The 16,325-nt window shown below is 33.3% G+C and overlaps 2 protein-coding genes across 2 annotated transcripts; one reads left to right on the forward strand and one right to left on the reverse strand.

Moving 5' to 3' along the window:
• Positions 1 to 3,559: 3,559 nt before the first annotated feature.
• On the forward strand, positions 3,560 to 6,629 carry LOC100266536 (pentatricopeptide repeat-containing protein At3g14330-like). Its single transcript, XM_010651668.3, has one exon. The coding sequence runs from the start codon at positions 5,253 to 5,255 to the stop codon at positions 6,363 to 6,365; it is 1,113 nt and encodes a 370-aa protein (XP_010649970.1). The 5' UTR covers positions 3,560 to 5,252; the 3' UTR covers positions 6,366 to 6,629.
• A 2,060-nt stretch (positions 6,630 to 8,689) lies between these two features.
• LOC100261329 (putative calcium-transporting ATPase 13, plasma membrane-type) lies at positions 8,690 to 12,209 on the reverse strand. The gene is made up of 2 exons (XM_019219822.2): positions 12,027 to 12,209; positions 8,690 to 11,788 (listed from the first exon to the last, which is right to left on the reverse strand). Exons 1-2 carry the CDS (start codon positions 12,207 to 12,209, stop codon positions 8,690 to 8,692), a joined length of 3,282 nt encoding a protein of 1,093 aa, XP_019075367.1.
• Positions 12,210 to 16,325: the final 4,116 nt, after the last annotated feature.

A 16,325-nucleotide genomic window follows, 5' to 3' on the forward strand; every position in this document is an offset into this window, starting at 1 on the left:
AACTTCTTCCACTACAGTAATTTAAGAATAACTTTTTTAAATTACTGTACTATTGAGAAAAGTCCGACCTTTCTACAGGTTGACTTGACTGAACTACAAAAAGCCTGCTGACCTATTCCAAAAGTTATTCCTTCATGCTTTTCACATGAAGAGCCTCCTCCTCCTCCTCCTCCTCAACGGACTCACTCTAGACCTCTAACAGAAATTGTAGAAAATGCATCTCTATACCAAGAAATTGGTGGAATAAAATCTCTAATATTTTCCTCCAAGAATTTAAGCTTCTGCATGTATCAAATCCGATTTAGATAATCCAAGTTTGGTATGAATAATTTTCCTTTAATTTTGAATGAATTACTCGATTAAATAACAAATGTATTAATTAGATTAGGAAATTAATCATATTGATTCAAACAATATTTAATATTTAATTTGATCTAATTATTAAATAAAATTTTATTATTAAATAAATTATACAATTTATTATCCTACATAATGGTTTGTGACATTATATATATATATATTGGTTAATTTTGATGCCAAATTAGAGAAATAGAAAAAGGGTCTTCTCTGTTTGGACAAGACCCTAGCTTGCTTGGTTGTTAAAATAAGATTAAGTATTATATAATAAATTATACAACTAAAATTTTGAATCTGATAATTCATTTTGCTCTAGTTTTCCATGGACCCAACTAGATCCATCCAAAAAGAGGAAAAAACGAGAAAAAGAATTTGAATTCAATATGAATACCGCAAATTAAGGGAAAGAATATCAAAGTATTGCAAATTGGGAAGAGAGATAGCAAATGAAAAAATAAATATGCAAATTATTATAATTTGAGTTCTGTATAAATATTATACTTATTAACAATTTTATTTAAAGAGAGTCGGTTAACCTATATTTAATTATTGTGAAGATCGGAAGAAAATAAAAAATATATATATAACATTTTTCCTTTTAATTATTCATAAAAAGGTCAAAAAGAAATTTAAATTTTAGAGGAATATATATATATATATATATATATAAATAAAGTCTAGTCTTGTATATTATATAAAGAAAAAAGTTTATAATTTAAAAAAAAAAATTTGTTAATCTTTTCAAGAACGATAAAAGTAGAGAAAAATTTATAAATTCTTTCATTTATTTTATTTTATTTTTCTATCTATTTCTTTCCCTCCAACTTTAAGGGAACATATATAACCTTAAAAGTTGGCTTAATGGGTTTCGAAATGTGTGTTTATATGGAAATTTTGTAACACACCTTCCTTTCTTTGATACTTTAAATAACTTCTCATATAATGAAATTGAGTCAGAAGAAAAATAATAATTTATAAATATATTTGTTCTCATAGAAGGGAAAAGAATTTTGTATGGGATAATAATTAAAGTTAAAGGGTAGATGAATCTATAATAACGACCACATATTTTACTTAATTGAGCGAAAATTACTGAGTAAATTTGAAAATTACTTTAAAAATTATATAGACAAGTTATCACCCAAAAATATCTGAGATACTTTAATATGATTTTAAAAAAGAAACAATTTCCATTTTTAGCAAATAGATTTAAGGTTCATATAAAATGCATATTTTGGCTCATAGGATATAAGCTTTTGTAATTAGATGACTGCATTGCAACGGTTAACATATTATTATTTATCTTTTAAGTACTCATGATAATTAATATTGTGACATTTCTAGAAAAATTTTAAAAATAATAAATAATTTTTTCTCAAAATCCATTTAATATTCATATGATTTTTATTTTGTTTTTATTTTTTTTTCAAGTTGCAACTATTATTCTAATTTTTTTCATTAATTTAATATTTTATTATTATTTTAAATTTTAATTATATAATAATTGTATGAGGCATATCCAAACTTGTATATCATGAATTTTTGTACATACTTTTCTTCATATTTTTTTTTTCTTAATTTTTAACACCAAATTACTAAAACAATTTATTCACACACTGCACAAATATCAAATATAATTTTTTTTTTCTTCACATTTTCATATATATGCAAGACAATTATATTGAATTTATACAATATTTTCATATTTTTATTGATATCTATAAAAATATAAAAATATACAAATATATTCACAATAGCATGTTTAGACGGGTCTTGTACAATTAGTACAAAAGTATCTTATATATTTTCATGTAAGTCTTGTACATAGGTGAAAATATAGAGAAAAAAAATGTATTTAAGATTTTTAAATGAAATTTCTAATTATTTAATATCGAATACAAAGAAATAGAAAATTAAGAAAAATGTATAAATAGAAATGGTAAAGGGGGTTTTTGTACCTAAATTTTCAGGGACTCGGCATGCATCTTTGATCTTTGATGGATGTTTATGAAATTAAAAGATTCATCAACCCTCCAATGTGATTGTCCCATATTTTATAATTGCCAACAATTAGAGGGAGAATAATTAATTTTTATTTTTATTTTTTCCGTTATGTCAATTCTTTTATGTGGACCCAACCTAATTAATAAAAAAAATGCATGAAAATAAAAGCTATATGTTGACTAGGTCCACCTACCAGCCTTCATTTCATATGCCATGTCGAGAGAAGTTAGCACATGTTATTTGAATCTTGAACCAATCACATAAGATGGTCTACAAAATCACAATAAAGTTTGAAAATAGTGGGGGTTTTCCACATGACCATTGGCATCAAGGGAGGCCCCTCACTGACAGTACTGTACAGGAAAGAAACAGCAGTATACTTGAAGTGCCAAAAAAACTTATTGATAGCAGATTCACAAGAAATTGAAACACCACATAAATAAAATGACTTGATCATAGATTGCGCATACGGTCGTACAGGGTCCTCACTCGGCATGCCAAAAACATTTAATCAATCCGATACCTGTGATCAATGTTAAGCTGGGGTATGACTTCTCCATGATTGATGAAACGAGCCTCACCTCAAATAGTGGAAGACAAAAGGCCAAAGCTAGCTTTGGAGGAATAGAAGGTGATGTGAAGAAGAAGGCCTCAAACATGGCAAAGCCACCTAAAAAATGTTCCTTCCATTAAGGTTTTACCATCCTCATACTTGTAGCTTGTGCTGTACTTTCTCTTGCCATTAATGAATACGGGCTGAAAGAAGGGTTACAGTGTGGAATCTTCCTTGTGGCTGTCTTTCTGGTCAATGATGTCCCTGCTGTTATGTAACTCAAGGAGAATAGGCAATTCCTCCAGTTATGATCTGATAGGCCGACAACGATGTCCAATTTGATTTTGTCTGAAACGGGTAGGCTCATGTTAGGCAGGATCTGTCCCTGTTTTTGGGGCGGCCAATTGATAAACATGTCAGATGCTTGTGGGGAAGACATCCATGAGCAGTCTGCAGTGAATATATATATATAAAGAACAGATACGTACACAAGTCTGGCTCAACAACCTAACTTTATCCTTGATAATGCTGGTCTCCCAGTTGCTTTTGTGGTGCTTGTAGTGTCGTTGGTTTGCTACTTGAAACGTGGAATTCAGAATATGAGAATGGTAATCAGGAGTTCAATAACTTTATCCTTTCCCACGAACGCGCCACGTGGCTTCATGCTTTCTAGTCAATGATAGCGACAAATGTGGTGGGCAGCGTCCGAAAAGAATTAGAATTGAACTTTCTGTGGCCACTCAAATATTGTTGATAATTTCAGTGTCACAGAAGAAGCAAGGAACAGAGGAGAGAGGTTGCGGCTTGCTGAGAAACAAACGACTTTTGATCGAAAGGATCGCTCAGGTTTAGCTATTTTTGCACCTTAAGTTCTCCATTATTTCAGTCTTTCCATTTTTCTTCCTGATATTTGGATGTGTATTTTGGCTGTCTAATATGTTAAACCTGTTTCTCAGCTTCCATTTGCTTAGTCTCTGTTTGTTTTTCTTTTCTCTCTCTGTATGAGTTGCATTGTGATTATACTATTTATTTGTGTTAAAGCAACTCAAAAAAAAAAAAAAAAAAACTTCCCACCAGTTCTTAACTCTCATTGATTTTCATGGAGGAAAGACAGATTTAATCGTGTTACTTCTTTCACATGCTCTGTTTTCCTTCACTGTGTCTTCTGTCTCTGATATATCTAGCGTGAGTATCATGTTTGGAGTTGGTTGCCTGCATTGGGATGTCTTTGGGAGGAGCAATGGATTTATTGTGCTACCCAGCTTAGTCAGTGAGATACATTGGTAGACTTTGGTAAGAGTATAGAGAACTATGAAACTCTGCTTGATAGTCTGTGGAAGACGCCTTACTGGGCATACATGAAGGATCATGTAATTCCAAAGGCCCAAGAATTCCAACAGCTAGTTGAAGTCCAAGAATCCGCTAGAATTCTAGTAGACATTGCCAATGGAAACAAACATTCTGGAAGGTACATACAGCAGCCTCATTGACAATGTTGAGAAACAGACTGGTAGTCTGTACTCTGTTTGGGATGTTCTCCCGAAGGAGATACCAGATCCTAATGCAAAGAATCCCGAAGATCGGGATGATGAGGAAGTGATCACGGACGCCGACATGAGACACTTGAGTTCGTTGCTTGAGAGAATGTCCTCTTTTGTTTCTGATCAGAAAGAGGCCGCAAGAGAGCTTGGGCTGCTCACAAAGAGGATGCTCTGTTTTGGACCCGCCAGTCACTCTTGAACCTCTGGTCAACGGCGTGACGGCAATTTGAGGGAAATGCTATAGTTCCCATGATGATTTGGTATCGATCTAGGTATAACATATCATGATGAGGTCATATGGATCTTGCTTCTTCAGTTTACCCTGTTGACTGCATCAACGGCATATATCAAGGATGAGTTTTCAGTGTAATTGATGGTTTGCTGCCCAAATATTTGGGTATTGAAGTTATGTGAAATGAATTGTCCAATTGAAGCTTGGGAGGCAATGCTAGAACTGCCAGTATCTCCACTTTGAGCCCTGCACGAAGCCATGTTGAGTAATCTAGAAGCACTCTGTTGTTTGCTAGCTGTACCAAAGAAGTCACTACAAAAGCACAGGTCAATGTGGTCATGTCTGATAAAGCCTTGGTAAAGCATTTGCAAAAAGAATTGGCCAGATTAGAGAGTGAATTAAGAAGCTTCATGCTCATCTACTTAGAACAGGCTTGCTCTTCATCTCCCTTAGTTTTCAGAGCAAACTCATCTTCACATACACCACATGCCTTCATAGAAACAACTCTAAAACCTTCACCACCTTGCTCAACTGCATCAACTCCACAGACCCATTGCCCTTCAATATGATTCTATCCGATTATTGTCGAAGTGGGTTTTCTTTTTTGGCTCTGCAAACCTTCTCTTACATGCATACCAATGGGGTTCCTTTAAATACATATAGTTTTTGTTGTTCTTTAGTGGCTTCATGTTCCATGAAAAACGTTAAATTTGGTGCACAGATACATGCCCGTGTTGAAAAATCAGCAATGGTGTTCGATGAAATTCCTGTCAAGAACACTGTTTGTGCAAATGCACTATTGTCAGGTTATGGTGAGGCTAAGCTGTGGGTTGAAGGGCTTGACTTCGTTCGAAGGATGCGTTCATTGAATTTGAATTGTGATCATTTCACATTGTCAGCAATGTTACGCTCATGTGCTGGTTTGTCCGCAATTGAATTGGGTAAGCAGGTTCATGGGAGTGTGATCCGTAAGGTTTCTGATGTGGAAGCTGATGTCTTTTTGCAGAGTTCTTTGATTGAAATGTATGGTAAGTGTGGCTCAGTGGAGAAGGCTTGGGAAGTCTTCAATCTGGCAGGCTTTGGGTACAAGGGGGAGAGAAAGAGAGATGTTGTTCTGTGGACCTCAATGCTTGCTGTATGTGGTAGAAATGGGCATTTTGAAAAAGTAATTGAGTTGTACAAAGAGATGTTGAGGGAAGGGATAAGGCCAGACGGGGTGGCATTTGTGACTATAATCTCTGCTTGTGGACACACTGGCCACGTGAAACTCGGAATTGAGTATTTTGAGTCCATGGTCAGTGACTTTGGATTGGAACCTCGCCCAGAATATTACAGGTGTGTAGTTGATTTGCTTTGCAGGGCTGGTGAGTTGGAGAAGGCATGGAAAATGGTGAACGAGATGACATCTAAAGAGAATGGCAGTTACAGTATCTCAATGTGGGGGGCTTTGCTTAATGCTTGCAACGAATTTGGAAATGTTGAATTAGGTAAATTGGCTGCTCACAAGGCACTTGAGATGGATCCTCATAATGTCGGGATCTATGTTCTGTTATCAAATATGTATGCTAAATTCAGTATGTGGGATGAGATCGAGCAGCTGAGGGAGTTGATGAAGGAAAGTGGTTTAAAGAAAGATGGGCTGCACTTGGTGAACCCGACAAGAAAAAAAAAAGAATAAAGAGACAAGGCCTCCATTACAGCAGGTTGCCACGTGTCCCACTCCTTTATTCCTTGCACACTTTCAAAATGGATTTCCAAAAAAACAAAACCTCATTCTTATTTGATTTTTTTTCATTTCTCCTTATTTCTTGATCTTAAATAAATCTAATTTTAACAAAGCAATTTTAGCCATTTTCCTCAGGGCGTGCCTTTTTCATTTTGCTTATTTCCTATTATTGTTACTATTATTATTTTCATTTCGCTTTTTATTATATTTCATTTATTTCACCTTTTATTATTATTATTATTATTATTATTATTATTATTATTATTATTTTCTTTATTATTATTATTATTTTATCCTTGTTGTTTTTAAAATAATCCATCAAAATCCAGCTTTCAAAGAGTTTTCCAAATTCCATTTTTGTCAAATAATTTATTTATTTATTTATTTTCAATTTTCATCTTTAGGAATTTTTTTAGAATCACTCAAAATCTCATTTCCAATCAAATTTGCCGCCAATTTTATTCGGCATGCAATTTTCATGTTTTTTTTTTTATGTTTTAAAATAAGCACAAATTCAATTTTGTAATTCCAAGTGATGGAATTTACCGAATTAATTCATACTAAAATAAACGGGTTTTGGTGGGGGCCCCATATAAGTGAATTTATAATTGATTGATTATTTGATTGATTTAATTGTCATGCATGATTGATGTCATTCTGCTCTATGACATGCTCAAAATTATTTCTTAATTATGCATTAACATTGCTTTTTGATAGCTTATTGTGGCTCGTCGCCCAGGTATGTATCTATTCTCATCCTAGTCATTCTCTTTGTATGTTCTAATTCCCATATGTGCATGATTGATTCGGGTATCCATTGATTTCCTTATTAGATGTCATGATTGCTTTATCTCATTAGTAGAGACCCGACTTTAGGGACTTAGAGGGGTGATACGGTCTTTACCATACCTTCCCGATAAGTAACCTAACCCCCAAACCCGATCTGGTTTTACACATACCACCTTTTCCAAAATAAGGAGTCACACTTAGGTTTTTTTTTTTTATTTTGTTTACTCTCCAAAAATGAAATAAAATAAGTGGTGACTCCAAGTTATTTTCTTAATCAATAAAAATCAAATTTTTTTCAAATAAAACAAAAATCGAGGTTACCATCGAGTAGGAAAATGCATGAACCGAAATACAGGATCCACAATAATACAAAGAAAAATTTTAATACTTTTTCTCCTCTTTTTATCCTGTATCTAGATATTAAAAAGTTATTTTACACATATTTTCTTTTTCCTTTTTTTCTTTTTTTCTTTTTTTGAAATTTGACTTCTCTAACAACGCTAATTGCCAAAAAATTATGAATATCATATTCACAAGAAATTGATATATTAGGCATATATGATAATTTGTTCATAAATTATATAATCTACATGTTCGGTTTTCAGTTTGCATGCCAAAATTGATCCTCCACATATTTCAACAATCATTTGCTCTACCTTTAATCCCTATCTTATCTTCCCACTTCCTTCTATATCTCTTGTATGTGGACGACGACGACTCAGTTATCTTATATAGCTATTTTGATACTAATTTAAAAAAAAGGGGGGGGAGGTTGCTATATTAGAGAAGATGTCCCACAACTTCGATATTAAAAGTATTGGCCAACACTAATATTTATCGATTGAGTCATATCATCTAGTCATCTAATGAGTAAGCATGTGCCCCTCGTAGGAATGTGCATGGTTCTATCTATTTGGTTTCATATATTAAAATCAAATTAAATCCACCTATTTGATTTTGACATTAAAACCACCTAAAACATAACTAATACTAGAACCAACTAAAACAAGACTATATGAAATAAGCGCCCCCACGCCCACTCAACCTACATGTAACCCACCACTAGGTACGACAAATTAACCGACCTGACCTATAAAAGAAAAGTTACCAACTCTTACCATTTATAAGAAAAATTATCAATTTATGTGATAATTAATCACGTCATGGGCTTTGACCTTCATTCCGATTATATAAGTATTTGGATTATAAAAAGAACAAAGGATAAGAATCATAAAAACAATCAAAGAGGAAGAAGAGGAAATTTTTCTCTTGCTTTCATATACAATAAGAGCTAAATTAATTGAACTTATAAAAGAAATCAATTCCAATTTAATTTAGTTTAATTTAATAATAACAATTGATCTAATTTGATTTATTTTGTTGGAATTTGGTTTGATTTGGTTTTTTTGAAAAAAAAACTAGGTAGGACAAGAAAATAAGAAAAACTTCTACACTTCAATTACAACCCCAGAACTCTCCCAACAGTACTACCAATTTAAATAACTGAGAAATGGTTTGTCTGAAACAGGTAGGCACTTCACAACCCATCCGATCGGCCAAGATAGGGCTGCCATCCCAATGCATGCGCCCCATTGTTTCCAACTTAACCTCTCTGTATCGGCAAATTTCTTCAAAAATTCTACCACAACCACCTCAAGTATAATGGTTATCCCAATTATCCCCCAAAACAACTTGTTTTTATGCATCCCCTCAAACACATTCTTTTTCTCCAGCTTCCTTGCATTGACTTGATTGAAAACCTGGCATAACACTGAAGTATTGAGGATCAAGGTATCCTTTACCTTCTCATTAACATCGAATATTGACTCTCCACTAAACTGTAGGGTCAAGACGACGGCTATCTGATATAATGCTTGGCCTAATATATTCCTCCACATTATGTTGGTAATAAGTGACTGAGTCCGGCGCACAGGTGGCTCCTCCATGAGATCCTTTGTGGGCTGCCCTGTGGCAAAAGTTAGAGCACATAACTTGTCCAAAATCAAGTTCACCCACAATAATTTCAGCACTGTAAAGGGAACTTCACGTGCTGAAACTGCTGCTACAACGTTGATTACAAGGGCTGCAACATTCATTGTGAGCTGGAGCTGGACGAGTTTCTGGATACTGTCATAAACAGACCTTCCCCACCTCAAAACCGTGGCAACAGAAGTAAAATTATCATCCAAGATGATGATATCTGAGCTCTCCTTAGCAACTTCAGTGCCATGTATCCCCATAGAAAGTCCTATGTGAGCTTCCTTTAATGCCGGTGCATCATTTGATCCATCACCCGTCACTGCAACGACATGACCTTTTTGTTTCAAGCACCGTACCATGAGAAGTTTATCAAAGGGAGAGGACCTAGCCATTACATGGATTTTATCAACTTTCTCCAGTCTCTCCTCTGGGGTGTAGTTCCGAAATACTTCACCTTCTACCACTGCTTCACTGGTCATGTCTTGATCAGGTCTTAGTATTCCGCATTCAGTGGCCATGGCTCTTGCAGTGAATACATTATCACCGGTAATCATTTTGACGTTCACTCCAGCGCATTGGCAGTCTTCCACAGCCTTTCTCACTCCTGGTCTACATGGGTCCTTTATCCCTACCAGTCCTATAAGGGTCAAGCTGTGTTCTTTCAGATTTTGCAGACCTACACCAATTTCATGCTGCTCCCCTGGAATCTGTGTATGTGCAAAAGCAATGCAGCGAAGGCTGCTAGCCGCCATACCTTGAATTATTTGCTCGAATATCATCCTTTCACCATCATCCATATCTTTCATGCTTCCAGAAGCATCATAGTACCTCGAACACATTGCTAGTATCATCTCTGCTGCTCCCTTCCAGTGCACATGGATTGTGTTATCAGCCTTACTCCTTATTGAAACCCCACTTCTTTTCTTCTCAGAATTGAAGGCTTCAACATGGAGAATGGTACAATTCTGCTTCAATATCTCCATGTCCATGTCAAGTTCCAGCACAGCCCATGAAAGAATTGCTTTTTCAGTTGGACTACCGGAGAACTCGAACTTAGAAGATCCCGAACTAGCCTTGTAAACGCTACCAGTTGTGTTCAGGGCAACTCCTTGTTGAATCAGTTTGAGAACGTTTGTCGCAATTGAAGAGGAATCTTCAACAGGTTCTTTTCCAAGCCAATACTTTGTCACCTTCATCTGGTTCAGAGTGAGGGTACCTGTTTTATCAGTACAAATTGTAGTTGCAGAGCCCATGGTCTCACAGGCGGAGAGCTTTCGAACCATAGCCTGGTCAGCCATCATTCTCTTCATTGAATAAGTAAGAATGAGTGTGACAGCCAACAACAAGCCTTTTGGAATTGCCACAGCCAGAATGGTAAATGCGGCCGCAATGATTGTTACCATAGAATTCACCATATCAACAGCCTTTATGTTGCTGCCAATGAACTCCCGATTTCCATTCTCATCTTCTGTGATGCCGGTGAAATAGCGAGCCAACGACACTACGAGCACTAGAAAGGCAACTGCCATACCAACCTTACCTATTGATGAGGTAAGTTTGTTAAGCCTGGCTTGTAAGGGTGTTTGCTCATTAGTGTCGCGGCTGATTGTGCTCATCATCTCCCCCCATGTTGTGTTCATACCAACAGATGTCACAAGCATTTGAGCATATCCATCAGCCACTTTGGTTCCAGAAAACAAAAATGGATTATGGCTGCTATTAACTTCAACATAGTCACTCTTCCCGGTCATGCTGGATTCATCCACTTGTAGTGAATGCCCGGCCAAGAATAATCCATCAGCCGGAACTTGGTCACCAATTTGTAAGCAAGCCACATCTCCAACAACGATATCAAATATAGAAATCTTCTGACGATGCCCACCTCGAACGACTTCAACCTCGATGTTGTTGCTGACTTTAGACAACTTTTCGAACTGTCGGTTTTGCCTGAAGTTACTCACAGCAGAGACAGAAATGACTAGAAAGACAGCAACGAATATGCTTCCACCATCATACCACCCTTCCTTCGGCCCGTGCTCTTTAATTCCGAAACCGAGGGAGAGTGTGGCACAAGCTAGAAGTATGAGAATGGTAAGATCCTTAAAAGCTTCCAACACAAAGTAGAAGAAGCTTTTAGTAGGCGGCCTCGGGTATGTGTTTGAACCGAACGTTTCCTGCCTTTCAGCTACATCTTCAACAGCACCATGGATGCCATTTTTGGTATCTGTTTTTAGAGCATCAGCCACACCTTCAACTCCTCCCAATTCGCGAAGTTGGTCTAAGTTTTTCTCTTTCACTACTGCAGTGAGACTTGTGTGATCAATGTTTGGGAAGGCAAGGTGGGGCTCAACACTGAGGACAACAAAGGAATGAGTAGAAACCGGGGGTTTGCTGCTCTTCTTGTTGAGAAGAGAATGTAGGGCCCTGGAACAATAGATTGTAGCAAAGGCCAAGTGCCATCTCTTGTTGTGTCTGCCACGGGTGGCTGGCACATCGAGTATGGACTCTCGGCAACTTGAGTTAACATGCAAAATGCTGGACAAGCTTTTTAACAGAGTAACGTACCACGATGAAAGAAAAAAGAATGAAGGAAATGAAAATTGAAGCTAATGTATATGAAGAAATGTGTGAGACTAAAAACCACGAAATGGGAACAACCTTGTGAATGCATGTGTAGAGCCCGTGTATTTCATTGAATATGAAGTGTTTATACTGAGAAGATCATGTTTGTCGGGTGTACATTGGCTACTAGCTAATTCTTAGTGCACAAGGATAATAAATAAAATAGGAAATAGTATGTTAATAAATAAAATAAAAAATATAGTTGACTAGTCAACGCGGTACCCAGAAATTCCCAGAAGTGTCAAAAGACTCGTTTTCGAGGATCTCAAGACAACCACCAATAGCTCCGACTGCGCTGGGTGATGCGAAAGTGCTTAGTTTTGACTTTTGAGTGTCGACGTGCGTGTTTTTTTTAATACTAAAGCGTAAAGAATCCAACTTCAACTGTGGCCGCGAAGCTTTCATAATCGTTCAGCCTAGGATTTTTCTCAATAGTACGATAATTTAAAAAACTTATTCTTAAATTATTATAGTAAAAAAAGTTATTATAAATATATAATAGTTTTTACCATCTAAAAAAAAGGATGAACGGATAAATTTTTTTTTAAACCAAAATCGTCTTTTCAAAAGACGATTTTATTTCTATTTAAAAAAAAAAATTTTAAACGAAAATCGTCTCTTCAAAAGACGAGTTCCCTTGAGGATTTTTTTTTTTTTTTTAATTTGAGATTTTTAAAAATATATATATATATTTTTCATAGGAACTCGTCTCTTGAAGAGACGAGTTCCCTAGAGGAATTTTTTTTATTTATTTATAATTTGGGAATCTATTTTATAAAAAAAAGATTTTTTTTTTTCATGGAACTCGTCTCTTGAAGAGACGAGTTCCCATGAGATTTTATATATATATATTTTATAAAAAAAAATCCCAAATTTAAAAAAAATAAAATAAATAACAATTCCTCAAGGGAACTCGTCTCTTCAAGAGACGAGTTCTATGAAAATATATATATATATTTAAAAAATTCCCAAATTATAAAAAAACAAAAAAAACAAGAGACGAGTTCCCATGGAAAATTTTTTTTTTTTTAAAATTCCCAAATTATAAAAAAAAAAAAATTCCTCAAAAAAAAATATATATTTTTAAAAAAAATTCCCAAATAAAAATAAAAATAAAAAAAATAAAAAATAAAAAATAAAAATAAAAAAACAATTCCCCAATGGAACTCGTCTCTTGAAGAAACGAGTTCCCATGAAAAAAATATATATGTTTTTTTAAATTCCCAAATTATGAAAAAAAAAAAAAAACAACTCCTCAAGGGAACTCGTCTCTTCAAGAGACGAGTTCCCATGGAAAAAAAAATATATATTTTTAAAAAAAATTCCAAAATAAAAAAAAAAAAAAAAAAAAAAGGAATTTCCTCAAGGGAACTCGTCTCTTCAAGAGACGAGTTCCATGAAAATATATATATATATATATTTTAAAATTCCCAAATTATTTAAAAAAAAAAAAAAAAAAAAACAATTCCTGAAGAGACGAGTTCCCATCTCTTGAAGAGACGAATTCCCATGGAAAAAATATATATATATTTTTTAAAAAAAATTCCCAAAAAAAAAAAAAAAAAAATTTCCTCAAGGGAACTCGTCTCTTGAAAAGACATATATATATATATATATATATATATATATATATATATATATATATATATATATTAAATTCCCAAATTTAAAATAAAATAAAATAAAAAATTCCTCAAAGGAACTCATCTCTTCAAGAGACGAGTTCCATGAAAAAAAAATATTTTTTTAAAAAAAATTCCCAAATTAAAAAAAAAAATTTCCTCAAGGGAACTTCCATGAAAAAAAATATATATAATTTTTTTTTAAAAAAATCCCAAAAAAAAAAAAAAAACAATTCCTCAAAGGAACTCGTCTCTTGAAGAGACGAGTTCCCATGGAAAAAAAATCCCAAATTATATAAAAAAAAAAAAAAAAATCCCTCATGGGAACTCGTCTCTTCAAAAAGACGAGTTCCCATTTGAAAAAAAAAAAATTTAAATCTCAAATTAAAAATATATATTTTCAATGTCATTAAAGCACATGTAATGGCTTGTTCTGCTCCAAAAATAAAATTATTTCAAACAAAAATTAGATTTTTAGGACATGAAATTTTTCAAGGAAAAACAAAACCGATTCAAAAATAGAATAAAGATGAAATAAAAGATAAAAAACAATTGCAAAATTTTTAGGTTGTTTAAATTATGTTTCTGATTACTAAAGATTTGAGAATGAACCCTTATATAAAATACTTAGAAAAATAGACTTGAGCATCAAAAGTCACATCAAAAGTCATGAATAGTAGTGAATAGTAGTATTTGTCTACTTTCTACTACTTTGCAAGCAATGTGGAGGAAGGGAAAGTAAAGTGAATTTTTCTCTTTTCAAGTCTTTGACAAAGAAAAGAAATTCTCCCTCTGTAGACTTCAGTACCCAGCGGTCTCTACACGTGATGGATTTCAAACTTTTTCAAGATTGCAGATTCAATAGAATTTCAAGTCCGAATCCTCGCCTATAAATAGAGCCTCAACTTTCTTCATCAAGCAGAGTCGGAAAGAGAGCTTCAAGAACAGAAAAAAAAGCAGAAAAAATTTAGAGAGTGCAAATTTTTTAGAGTTCAAAAAATTTTCTCTTGTAATTTTCTTTTTTCAGTCTGAGTCATCCCTCTGCTGTAAACCAGCCTGTAATCATCAACTCTCTGTAAGGTATATTTTCAATAAACAAATTTTTCATATTCAAATATTTGCGTTATTATATTTAAATTTCTGCAATAAATTATACAGTATTATAAATTAAATATTTCTGTTTTTATACTTGAAGATTATTAGACAGAATAAATTATTACGTGCATGAATTAATTATTGTGTGCATGAATTAATTTAAATAAATTTAGTAATGGTGGTTAGTGTTAAATTATTAAAAAATTAATATTATTCTTAAATTATTGAAATAATTCTTGTAAGATATTGATAGCTAAAAATTAAAAATAAATAAAAGTAGAAATAAAACTAAATTATTATTTAATTTATTTAAATGGATATTTTAATGTATAATATATATATATATATATCAAAGAAATTTTCTATAATATAACATAGTAACAGTGAGTATTAAATGTATATATAATATATATATTTAAATATTTAAATATTACATAAATTTAAATATTCATTTTAACAAAGAAAAGAAATATATAATTGTAAAATGTTAGAATATATAATAAAATAAAATAAATAAATTTATTAATGGTTGTTAGTGTTAAATTATTTTTTTTCATATAATATTATTTAAAAAATATTAAATTAAAAGAAATTTAAGTAGACCATTATCGAAATTATGAATTTATCTTTTATATTTTATGAAAAATAATATTAGTATTAAATTATTGAAATAATTCTTGTAAGATATTGAGACCAAAATATAAAAAATAAATAAAACTAAAATATTATTTGATTTATTTAAATGGATATTTTAATGTATAATATATATATATATATATATAAGTAATTTTCTATAATATAAAATAGTAACAGTGAGTATGAAAGGTATATAATATATATTTAAATGTTAAAATATTATATACATTTAAATATTCATTTTAAAAGAGAAAAGAAATATATAATTGTAAAATGTTAGAATATTAAAATATTAAAAAATATTTGAATGATGCAGGAAATATATTCTCATGGATCCTGAACCAGTAGATCGTTCAGTTCTATATAACCAGGAAATACACCGATCTTCACTTATATGGGAAGGAAATGATCCCGGAGAGCTCCATTGTTGACGTCGTGAAGCCAATTTTTTTCGTAATAGTGTTTTGGATGCACGTATCATTCCATATTTGCAACAATCTGGATTCTACGATGTTACTCGATTAGGTTTTATTTCATTGGATTGGCACCTTATTACAACATTCATAGAGAGATGGCGTCCTGAGACCCACACTTTCCATGTACCTCAGGGAGAGTGTACCATCACACTTCAAGATGTTAGCATTATTTTAGGCTTACCGATTGATGGTGTTGCAATTACCGGTACCACGTGCTTAGATTGGAGAGAGGTGTGTGCTACACTATTAGGAGTGGTGCCTGGAGATAGAGATATATCTGGACAAAGACTTCGTTTGATGTGGTTGACAGAACATTTTCCTTCATTGCCACCTGATGCTGATGTGGAGTCCGTGAGATGCTATGCTAGGGCATTCATCTTACAGTTGATTGGAGGTTTTCTTTTTGCGGATAAATCAAACAATAGGGTACACTTAATGTTTTTACCATTACTTTAGGATCTTGGAGTTACTGGTACTTACAGTTGAGGTAGTGCTTGCCTAGTTTGGCTATATCGAGAGATGTGTCGAGCATCCCGTATTGATGCACATGATGTATCAGGTCCTCTGATTTTGTTACAGTTATGGATATGGGATAGATTTCCTTTTATGGCACCTATGCGCTTACATCCGGCACCACATGATGAAATACTGCCACAACCACCTTTAGGCATGCGGTATGTATTCAACCATAG

Source organism: Vitis vinifera, chromosome 5, assembly GCF_030704535.1.
Source record: "Vitis vinifera cultivar Pinot Noir 40024 chromosome 5, ASM3070453v1".
Classification (NCBI taxonomy): domain Eukaryota; kingdom Viridiplantae; phylum Streptophyta; class Magnoliopsida; order Vitales; family Vitaceae; genus Vitis; species Vitis vinifera.